General features: G+C 38.9%; 1 protein-coding gene across 1 annotated transcript in view; it reads right to left on the reverse strand.

Moving 5' to 3' along the window:
• The window catches only part of WDR64 (WD repeat domain 64), a 105,234-nt gene that overhangs the window by 15,651 nt on the left and 77,238 nt on the right, over window positions 1-12,345 (reverse strand). Inside the window, 6 exon segments of the mRNA XM_042440396.1 lie at window positions 562-596; window positions 598-672; window positions 3,697-3,758; window positions 7,777-7,882; window positions 10,962-11,110; window positions 11,824-11,866. Of these exon segments, the coding sequence (XP_042296330.1) occupies window positions 562-596; window positions 598-672; window positions 3,697-3,758; window positions 7,777-7,882; window positions 10,962-11,110; window positions 11,824-11,866 (470 nt within the window).

Genomic DNA, 12,345 nt, shown 5'->3' on the forward strand with positions numbered 1-12,345 from the left:
ACCCCAAGGACCCCCCCCCTTGGCTATGTCCCTGAGACTACTTTCTTTATGTACACAGTTTATATTTCCCTGGTATATAACTTCTGTTTCTTCATAAAAATGGATTATTCATCATGTTTGCTGTGAGTTATAAGCTGCTGCAGGCCAGATAGTCTCTTTGGATTTCCCTGGATGATATTCAAACATATTTTAAAAACTGGTTACCAGTACAGCCCATGGTGGTGTGGTGACTGTGACAGAAAATTCTTCTGTACATTGCTTGGAAGTGCAACTCTACATCATGGGCACAGTGGAAAAGGGAAAACTGACTGCAGCAGCCAAGGAGGCCTAGCCCATCATTGTAGGAAGGAGTCTTTTGGGTGGTACTTTGCCAAGTTTATCCTCAACTCTAGAACTGGTCATATTTGCCATTTTCCATACTATCCTTCAATTCACACTGAGGGGGTTCGTGCCAACATGCAAAACTGTGATAGGGCTCAGTCAGGTAGATAAAGTGACACTAGCATGGTACATTCAACAGACCAAATCCCAAGACAATGCTAATAGCTAACTATCACTAACCTGACAGAACAATCTATAGAAGCAGTTACCACTAGGTTTTTTTTCTTCATTGTAGAACAGGTCAACTATTTTGGTGGAATGAGCTCGCCAACAAATTTGTTGCTTTACACGCTACAGGGAGGGAAAGAATCAATCAAATCTAGGTAAGTAAGTTTTGGTAATTGGTGGCTGTAAGGAAGTTCTAAAATCCACAAAACTGATACCAAAAATAGTGATTATGAATAAGTGTAAGATACTATGCCTAATGTAGCTAAACTATTTTCAACAAATTAGGTCATTACAATGATAATGGAACCCTGCCAGCAACACTCTGGGAAACTGCCATGGGAATTTTGAACTGAAGAGTTATATACAAATATTTTCAATGAAACAAATACTGGTCAGTTTCTTTAAGGTGGAAGTGGATGTTTTGTACAAAAAACATATGCAAGGTCTGGGAAATGGCCAATGCAATATAGTTTGAAAGTGGTGAGGATATGGAGTGGAAAATGAGAAGAAATGTCTACTCTGCGCCTTTAACTATGCTAAGGGCAAAACAGACAGGCAGGAAAAAGCAGCTCAAAACTGCATTTTCTGGAAGCAGGTCGAAACCCTGCTGTCTGCACCAGCTGCTCCCAAGGCAGTCCAAATGCACATGGCCCAACTGCATGTTACGGCATCAAGCTGCACCTCTGGGTAATTTTTTTAGTCGTCTCCCCACCATGCATGTGCACCATTTCATAAACATACTGCCAATTATTACCTGCTGCCTATATGGAATCCCATTGGATGGCCTCCTTTTTGATCAGCCGCACAGTTGCACTTCCATCAGTACAGGGCATTGAAGCATCAGTGTGACCAGTAAAAAACTGGCAAAGCATGAACATGCTCCCCCCCCAACATGCTTCCTTCATTCCCCTTCATCCCATGCCCTCTCTTGGACTGTCGTATGCTGAAGCCCCATAGAAAATAATGGGTGCATGCTCATGGTGGCGCACAGGGCACGCGGCATGAGTACGCACCCCATTATTTCTGTGGGGGCTTGCCTTCAACGTAAGCTCAAAGCCGTGGAAGGCAAGCCCGCCTAGAAGAAGGGCCAACTGTATATCCACTGGAGGTGTCACACTTTCACTTTTTTGCATTGCCGCCCAGACTTGGGTACACTAGCTCCATTCTTTTTAAATGTGCATCTACGCCAGTGCATTTATATGCCCCTTTAGATTTAGGATGGATCACTCCTTCAGAACTCTTTTCATGTCAGGTCTTTTATATACAGGGTCAAAGGTGTGCATTTTCCAGGATAAATTGGAATATCCTGACTTCTTTTTGTTCTGGTTTTTAGCTCTGGAATGCAGCTTCAATCCAGTTTCCATAAGCTTTGGAGGCATGCATCATCCAAATACCTCACCTTCAAAGCAAGTGGAAACTGCTTTATTTGGTCAATCTGTTTCACCCCTTTGTCTGTGGATCTTATCACATGCCAAAATAAAGCGACTTACCCCTGCTGGGATACAGTCGCTTACAGGATGCAATGGGAAATTATCACATGAAAAATGCTGCTGATGCTGCCAGGCGACTACATCCCATGTTTGCAAATCGGGTGGCTGAGCATGTCTGGGAGCCTGGATGCAGCCGGAATTGCATCGGCAGCATTGTCAGCATTTTTTCCTGTGATAATTCCTGATTGCATCCCGTAACTGAGTGTATCCTGGCAGGGGTAAGTCACTTTATTTTTACATGTGATAAGGTCCTTAATTGGAGGCTTGTTGTATTCAGGCCTCATCAACCAGACTTGGAAACGCTCAAGGCTAGAACAAATCACTGGTGTAACATATGTTATTCAGTATAAGGAACTGAGGAACACAGAAAATGGAGTACAGCAGATAGAGAAACGATCACACTATTCCATTTGTTCTGCAGGCTTCTAATACACAACAAATCACCCCAGAAGCCCCAAAGTTTTCAAGGTGCATGAACCCTTTCTCACACTGGGTAAGAACCTGTGTGGTGTAGCAAAGCTACAGCTTTTAACACACAGCAGTCACAGTAAAACACCTCCACCTTCTCTCTCATGGATTGAAAATGGGAGAGAAAAGGATGAAAGTTTCAATTAGTATGTGAACCATCTTATCTCTGTACTGATTGTGTACAGAGTGAAAAATTAATCTCAGCTTATAAACCCTGCATTCTGTCTAATAGTTAATCTAACACATTCAAGACCATCACAGGCTGTTACATGATGTCTGTGAAGAATTTTCATTTGTGACAATTTATCTCCCATGCATGACCACCACAGCTTCCCATCAGCCACTTTTCCTGACAATCTGGCAAACAGTCTTCAAGACTCTAGCAGAGGCAAAAGGAGGAGTTTAATGGGGGAAACAGCAGTGTGTGTATATATGTGTATGTTTGTGCACGCTCCTTCAGTTTGCCTGTCAACTTACGGCAAACCCACGAATTTATGGGGTTTTCTTAGGGAAGGAATACTCAGAAATGGCTTGTCATTGTTTTCCCCTGGTATTTAACCTACAACAGGATGGTTAACTCTTTGGCCTGCTGCTTCTCTGCTTAACACTGCGTTCTCATGATCAATAGAAAACAATGGACACATGTCATGGTCTTCCAACCTTAACTGCAGCCAAAGAGAACAGATAAAGGAACTGATAGGCTTCAAATCTTTATAGAATGAACTTTCTGGAGAGTGAGATGACATGAAATATGTTTGTGATGTCACCTGGATGAGCTCACACATCACAAGAATGTTTCATGTCAGAATTTATCCTATTTAGCATACATTTAGCAAATTTCCTGTTTCTGACATAGCAATTTTTTTTTTAACAACAAATTTAGACATCATCACACAAAGGAGTTTATCACATGGGAGGCAAAGCAACGAAATCCCATGGATAAATGGGGTTTAAATCCTGTGAATATCCCACAAGAGGGGGATTGTTTTCAGAAACGTTGGGGTACTTTGGCATTAACCTGTGCAAAAGGCGGCACATTGGGTTTCCATGGCCAAACAAGGATTCAAACCCTGTCCCTCAGAGTCATAGTCCAATGCTCAAAGCAATACATCAAGCTAACTCTTGAATATACTATATATATATATATATATATATATTAAAAGAAAATGCTGCTTTCCAGATTCCTCACCTTTTTAGCATCCAGTGGATCTTCTAAAAATGAGTATACATTCCATCTGATAACATGTCCTTCTGTAAGAGAAATCTCCCATTGAAAACTGTCATTTTATGTACTGTAAAAAAGATTCAGGACTACCTCAGTTAAAATTCCATGTTATAGGTATTTTACAAATAAAGGACAAAATGGGTTGACTAATGTGATTTTATGAATTGGAACACAATCTCTGGAAGTTGGTGGTTAAACATCAGATTGTTTTCACTGGACATGAGCTATCATCTTGCTCCTTCTATAGCTGGGATAGAGATTGTTGGGGACCAAGGAGTTGTATTGGCTCCCAGGAGACCATGGAAGGTCCACTCCTTCCCCACACAGTTACATTTCCCTACCAAAATGCTCCAAAATATCTTGAGGGAGTAGTTTTGTGATCATTTTGCCCTATGCCCTTTTAGGTCCAGGAGAGTTAGTCAGGACAACTGAAAGTGACTGAAGTCAACTGCTAGCTCATGTCTTGTTAGTTTTTTTTTTAATCCAAAAAATCACCTTCTTGTTTCCATTGCCTTATCTGCACTGCTCAGGATACTCCAGGCCTCCTTCTGCACACCCCTGCAGCTGTCTGCATGGATGTCCCACTGGGCCATGTGCTGTGTATGCTGCCACAGCCGATCCCTTGCTTCTGGGGTCAGAATGAGGTGCCCAGTGAAAGTCATATGGTGGGTGCTTCATTTTGACCTCAGAATGAGTGACCTGCTGCAGCAGCAGACACACCAGGCAGCCCAGTAGGATGCTCATCCAGACAGCCACTGCAATGCAGAAACAGAGAACTCTGGATCCTCTCAGAAGTTCTGGAGCAAAAGTTAGGGTGTTTTTTTTTAAAAAAATTAACCTTGTTATGTTTCAGTTCTGAACATGAAGGACATTGTCTGGACTGTCCACCAGAACCAGGGTTTGGACCATGCATAATCTAAACTGGAAAATGCCAAAATGAGGGAGAAATAAATGGGCCTTTTGGCCCATGCAGACAACACCCATCATCTCAAATAGTACTGCAGAGTCTCTGAGAAATAAAGTCAGCACAGTGATGTAGTTCACAATATGTCTGTTCTAAACCTGTAAAACTACATTTCCAATGGTCTTTGTTCTCTTGCACTGAGGGGTGCTGTCATGAACATCATCACCAGCTGGAAGGAGAGAGGCTTCAAAGAGAGGCCTTGTGCTTCTTTGAAAAATCAAGTTGGTAAAAGATTTCAAGAAGTGGCAGGTGAGAATTATAATTGATTTTCAGTGTAGCCGAGCACGGCATGATAGACATCCAGACTCCAAGCCAGGTATTTCCAACCTTTTGTAATATCACTAATTTATATTACTATGCATTGTCTTTAAAACATAAACCTAAAATAAATTTCTATTTCTCTTTTGTCAGAAAATGCTTACATGAAAGTGTCAGTGAAAGAAAACAGTCAAAAAGAAAACTAGTTACTGGTTTCTATGAACCCCACACTATTGTGCATTGTTGAAAGGGAAAAATGTTTTCCATTTTATGTATAATTAGTGGCATCTGAAATCTTCCATGTCATGGTGAATTTGTTTTGGGCAATTGTCTGAACTTTAAAAGAGCTGTCCAATGTGCTGGATTTTATCCCCCAAATAAGCCTAGAACCCTAGATATCTCCTTGAAAAGTGAGTCTTAACCTGGAGTAGATTCCACACCCCCAAATATGTGAGGCACCATCCGCTGCTTCACATAATCGTACATAAAAGAGATAGCTTGGGCCCATTACAGACCACCCAAAAGGGGCGGTCTTGGGCCGCTGCCAGTTGCAGCACGGAGGAGCCGCAGCAGCCAAACCGCGCGACTCCTCCACGCTGCAAAAAAGGAGTGCACTCCTTCCGGCAACCCGGAAGAGCCGCCCCAATGCCAAAGCGCGCACTCGTGACGTCTCTTCCGGGTTTAGACGTCCGGACGCTGCGCGTCCGTTACATCAAGATGGCCACGCCCGTCTGTATAGGGCGCCGCCATCTTGCCGTACGGAATACGCGCGAGGGGCAAGGCGCGCCCAGAAGCACCACCCCTCACGTTCCTGGTGCAACGACGGCGCCGCTTAGGCCCGTCTGTAAGGCACCTTAGTTATCTATTTTATCATGCCTCAGGAAGATGTAATTTACAATATGTTCCCTACACAAGAACATTTAGCTAAAAAGACTAATGCGTCATTCCACAAATGATAATGTATTTATTTCCCTCTTTACGCTCATAGTGATAAAATATAAGCACTCAGCAGTAGGTGGATCTTTCCAATTTGAATAGGAAAATTTCCACAGCATTCAAATAAGAGAAATCTAGCCAGCCTCATTTAAAATAATCAAATGAAAAGAAAAGTATTTTCAGAGTAAGAGTTAAATTTGTGTTCATCGAAAACTTATTAGGACTACACTGGAAATTACAGTCGGGGATAATAAATGTGACTCCAAATCTAACAATTCCATTTTAGTTTGTTTTCAAGAAGCAACATTTTATGTTTTATGCATTATGTACAGTTTCTTCAAATTATGAACACATCTAAATAGAATCACCAAGCTTTTTGTAAACCTTTGATGGTGAAATATTATCAGATAAATGTGAGAGGAATAACTGTACGTTCTCAGGGTTATGAAAGCATGAAAAATAATCACCAAGTCTGCATTCTTCTGACTAAATTGGTGAAACTCTTGGCCACTGCATCAAAGTAGACAATGATGTACTAAGGAACACCACAAATATGGACTTTATCACACAGGGGAAATCAGGGGATCCAAAATGCATTATCTACAGAAAGTCACGCAATCATGGCTAAGATTATCACACACACCGTGATTAGAGAGACCTTATCCCAGGAATAACCAGGGAATAACCAGCAACAAATCATTCATGATGGAAATCCCATGAATGAGTTGTTGTTGGTTATTCCCTGGTTATTTCTGGGATAAGCTCTCTCTAATCACAGTGTGTGATAATCTTAGTCGCGATCGCACAACCTTCCCTGGATAATGCCTTTTGGATCCCCTGATTTTCCCTCATGTGATAAAAGTTCTATGTCAGTGTGAATAGTATGGCATTAGAGAGACCATGCACAAAGGACAAGGCTGTTGTGTCTTTAAAAGTTGTGGAAAAGAGGACATTTCCACAGGTGTAGCTTGTCGTCCTTTCTTACCACCTATTAAAGGTGCCCTCTTCTGTATCCAGCCCCACCTATGATGTCTCATTCCCATCAGTAACTGTGCAGGATATCTAAGGGCTCCAGGGAATTGTAATATAAAATAAATAAAAATAATAAATATTTATTTTTCCAAAACTAAACTTGAGTTCCTATAGTAAAGAGGAAACTTCAGTAGGTGTAACTTATTGTTCCCCCACATTTATTAAAGGTCCATGAGCCCTGTCCTCTTTTCTGTCCAGTCTTGCCTATGTTATTTCATTCCCATCTGTAACTGTGAAGGATGTCTGAAGGCTTCTGGGAATTGTAACCCAACATTTTCCATGCCCAAGCATAAAATGGAGGTCTTGTCTTAGATAATGTTGCAATCATATGCACATATACTTGGAGAAATTTCCACTAAATTACTTCTGAGTAAATATGGAGTGGTTCAAGCTGCACAGTATCGAACTGGTATATCTAAATCTGGCTTTAATTACTAATAGTTAGTTTTCCAGATTCTGGTCAGAAAGGAGGGAGAAAATAGACCTAGGAAGAAAACCACTGGCAAATCTGATAGCTGATTTGAAACCATAAAAAGAATCCCATGATAAAATAATAAATTTAGCCTGCAACCCTACATCTACTTTCCTTAAGACTATTCCACTGAGTACAAACATACATCTGAATAGAAAAGCATAGGATTATCTTGTTAACATGCTTCCAGTATTGGATTTCTTCAGCTAACAATAGTCTAGTTGATTTTTATCAAAAGTTCCTCATTGTTGCAGTGGCCATTTTGTTTGATATGAATAATGAATAATGGAATCTTGATAAGTTTCAGTTTTTGCCTTCAGAAAACTTGGTGGGTGGAGGTGAAAATCCTGATCAATTCCATGAATGAGAAATGCTTCCTTACCTTTATTAGCAGCAAAAAGCATTTTAGAAGACACGTCAGTGTGCAGTACTGTCAAAGGAATTGGAGGATGTTTTGTAAAAGGCAAAATTTCTCTCAGTAGATCTCCCTTCACAAACAAAAACATAATCACACTTTCTTTAAATAAAGAAGAACTTTCTGACATTTGGAGCTTGGCAAGCTGCTCGAGTCACATTGATCTAGTTCAATATGCCATGTTTTCAGATGCAACAAACTGAAATCTTTATTTTAGCTGTTGCATCCTATCAATTAGAACCTTGACTTATTGATTGATTGACTGTACTTATACCCCACCTTTCTCCCAAAATGGGATCCAAGTGGATTACAATAATTTTAAAAGATCCAACCAAACCATTGATTTTCCAAAAGTTAAAAAGGAATTAAATGTCAATGTTGATCCAAAATACACTGAAGAAATAATCCGGTTTGAGACTGATTTAACTGCCCTGGCTCAGTGCTAGGGAATCCTGTAGTTTATTGTAGCACCAGAGATCTGACAGAGAAGGCTAAACGTGTCACAAAACTACAGTTCCTAGAATTCTCTAAGACTGAGCCAGGGCAGTTAAAGTGGACCCAAAGTGCAGTGTATTTTGGACCACTATTAAAAACATGATTAAAACAGTTAAAACACTAAAAATACTTAAAACATAATTAAAATACAATTTCAATATAAATATATGTATGTATGTGTATATCTGTTTGTATATATCTACACACACTCAGCACACCATTTCACACATTGCAACTCCTTATAATATCATTCTCTCTCTCTCTCTCTCTCTCTCTCTCTATATATATATATATATATATATATATTTGGAAAGGCATGCCATTGTATTTAGTAGGGGTTACTCATAAGATTGCACTAACATGCTGCAAACTTGACATGGTTATTTGGGAGTAAGAATGAATGAAATTTAAAGGATAAGACAGAGGATCATGTAGCCCCATTTCTGCAAGTTCTGGGCTCTTTAGCAGCCCCCCATGTTCCCTCTTTTTCCTGAAATAGACTTCTGGGTACTTTTGTTTTTGTTTTGGGGGTCTGGTTCAGCCTATGGCAAAAATTGGGCCTCAGAATGGCAGAGCTTACCCACCCCATTACAGGATTTAACTTTGAGTAGGTATAGATATGACTACTATTAGAAACCTTATTGATATTAAAATAATCGCACCATTTGTTAGATCATTTTTTTCCTGATCTGCATAACTTCATTATATCTCTGTGTTCAGAGGATATATTATTTATAAGCACAAAAGACCCAACCACAAAATTACATCAAAATAAAACACTAGTAATGTAATAACAAGAGAATAAGCATATACTGTATATAAAATGATCGTGATCACACAGCTCAGTCAAGAAGTTCTCAAGTTATGGTTATATGCTAATCTTAGAACAGTTATTATTTTTAGACTACAGCTCCTAGAATGCCCCTTCCCCAGCCAATATATAATTCAAAAAGGTGGGTTTTCTGAGCTTTGAATAGATGAAAAGATATGAAAGAGTATTGTGCAGTCTGCTTCAGGTTGCTGTACCTCTCCAGGGACTTGGGTATTGATCTTTTCCAAACCTGCTACATGGGTTCTTTTTAAAAAGGAGAGGCAAGAAAATGAATCTAGTATTTTTCACAAACAAAGTACATCACTCCCTCACTGAGTCACAGCCTGTCCCCAGATAGTTCAGTTGTGTCAGGAACATAAGCAACACTTCTTAGATTATAGATGAGTATGACTTCTGCATTCTAAACAAAAGGGGATTAAAGTTGTTTTCTTCCAGGAGCAGTACTAGGGAAATTAAACAAGTAAACCAATCATAAATAAAAAAGCAAAGTTTAATGAAAAGTAGCACAAAAGTATTCATGTACTTTTGCAGCCCTACAACTTCAGTGAATCTAAAGGATTGACCCCATGCATTTTTACTCAAGTGACAAACAAAATATTGATAGTAAGAGAAAGAATGGGAGATTCAAAAAGAGACTGGAGAAGAAACAATTTTTTCTCTCTTCAGCACTAGACCTCTCACCTGCTGTGCAGGACTTTGATCAGTTGCTCCATTTCAACCATTAATAATTTGGTCCTGATTCTAACTTCCAATATAAAATTTTTATTCAGCCTTGGTACCAAGATGGAGTCTCCCCTGTTAATAAACAGTTGCTCAGCCGCTGGGAGAAACTAATATTTCTAAGACATATTTATTATATTAATTTTTCGAAATAGCCCTTAGAAGGTGTTTCCACAATGCGGGGCAATCTCCAGTGTCAATGCGAAAAGCTAAAGCTATGGCAGGGTTGGGTCAGCACCTAGTGCTTGAAAGGGGCAATTTTTGAGTACCGTCTCATGGATACTTAGGGATACTTTCAAATTTACTTGTTTGAGTAAGGGAACTGATCTTATAAGAAGTGACATGTTATGTGAAAAGACCTGTGGACAGTTCAAACTGGCACATAAAGGAATTGCACATAATGTATCTCTCCTCTGTAATCTACATCTTCTTGCATCATCACGGTGTTGTGGGGAGGAGTCCTCTTGCAACTCTTCCCAAACTGGTAAGGCAGGGATAAGGAACAAAGGGTTGTCCAGATGATTTCAGACTGCATGTACTGGTATTCCTCACTGTTGCCTATGCTGGCTAGTGCTGATGGGATTTTCAGCCCAACAACACTTGGAATATCACACTGTCTCCATCTATCAAATAAGGTAACACCAGAAGGATGGAAAGATGAGTGGGATCTAGTCATGATGGCTGTACATTTTTTTTCAGTATCAGAGGCAGTATTATTTTGAATCTCAGCTACTGGCCACTGTATGAATACAGTGTTGGATTAGAGACAATGCTGCTCTGATCCAGAATTCCTGTTTTTATGTTCCTAGTACACACACCTATAAAATACTGTTCCATCAGAGGAAATGAGACATCTGGGCCATAATTTATTTAAGAATATGTTCTTGCAACTTTAAGCCTTCAATTTGTTTAAGAAGTAGAAACATAACACACTTATTCATTTTATATATATATATATATATATATATATGGAAAAGAAGAAAAAAGAAAATACAGAAAATGTATAGAAAAAGAACCCTCTCATTTTACATGCCCCTTTATTGACAGCAGAAACAGAAAGCTGTTTAGTGCATCACTCACTTCCACACACAACTTGAGAACCTACCGTTATCGTCCAGAGGTAGATACGACCATCTTCATGAGCTGAGGCAAGTACAGGTATATTCCGACGTTCTAATTTTTCAGCCCCAGTATCCAGTACACTGGGTGTCATTTCTTTGTTCTCCACAATAAGAGAACTTGGAAGTTTTGGTTCTGAAACAAAGCATAATTGTTCAATAGTGTTCATAGTTCTTTCTCTTTGGGACTTAAAAATTGTTGTGTCTCATGAAATTTCAATTGCACAAAATTGTCCAATTAAAATATCTTCCTCAATGGCTTCCAGCCCAAGACTTTCTGAAGGTATATATGCTGGAATGAAACCCCTAGCTTAGCTGGATGATCAAGCACACCACAGTTCTAGTGCCTATTCTTGTTCAAACTTCAGTTTGCTTGCACAATTAAGTAGAAAGGATAATGAGGAAAATAATTTCTAGATAGTTAAGAGACAATATCTTTCTGTTTCATCTTTGATAATCGTCATTGTCGTCATCGTCACCATCATTTTAAGTCTGAAGTGTTGGACAAGATCTGGGTGGCCATAAGAGGTTCAAATTTAATGAACCATTTTTTTATGGATAATATACTGTTGGGTTTTTAGTTTGCATACAGAAAACGTATTTGTTCTGGTTTCTAATATTTATTTTAAAACAATATGATTCCCATGACCATAAATAAAATGAGGTTGTTGTTTTATTTTGTTTTTTAATGTGCACATCTTCAAAACCTTCTGGTTTTAAATTTAAACAGATAGCTTGACTCAGCCACTCATGCCAATAATTTCTGGCAAAATTTTGCTTTTTTTTAAAATGTGGACTTCAAAAAGTACAAATAATCTTCTAAATAGTCCATAATATTCCAATTCATACCTGAAGAAGCAGTCATACCACCACAATCACTTTTTTCACTTTCCTGAAAGCAAATAATAGCATATGAATACATTTAGAAATTAGTTTAAGACTCAAGAAGAAAAAGAACGCTCACATTGTTGACCATTTTGAATGCATTTACCAGAAATGCTGCCAATTATATTTATTTACAGATTTTACATCCTGCCAATGGGATTTGAGGCAGTTTGCAGTAGCATTGCATTAAAACATACAAAACAATTAAAACAATACTCAAATTAAATATTAAATATTAAAATAAAAGTGTGATTTAAAACAATTAAAATGCAATTTAAGAACACATTGTTAAATACAGTATCTGTTTATTGGTCCAGTTACTGTTCTATTTTTTAAATATATTGTTCCAGCTTCTAAGTGAAAATGTATTACCACCACTACCAGCAGCATTTAAGAAAGAGAAATTCCTTCCTTCCTTCCTAACCTAATAGAGTCAAATTTTTTCTGGTTCAGTTTATTGTGCTAGAGAAAGGCCATGACAAATAC

The sequence above is a fragment of the Sceloporus undulatus genome, chromosome 1, assembly GCF_019175285.1.
Source record: "Sceloporus undulatus isolate JIND9_A2432 ecotype Alabama chromosome 1, SceUnd_v1.1, whole genome shotgun sequence".
In the NCBI taxonomy this organism is placed as follows: domain Eukaryota; kingdom Metazoa; phylum Chordata; class Lepidosauria; order Squamata; family Phrynosomatidae; genus Sceloporus; species Sceloporus undulatus.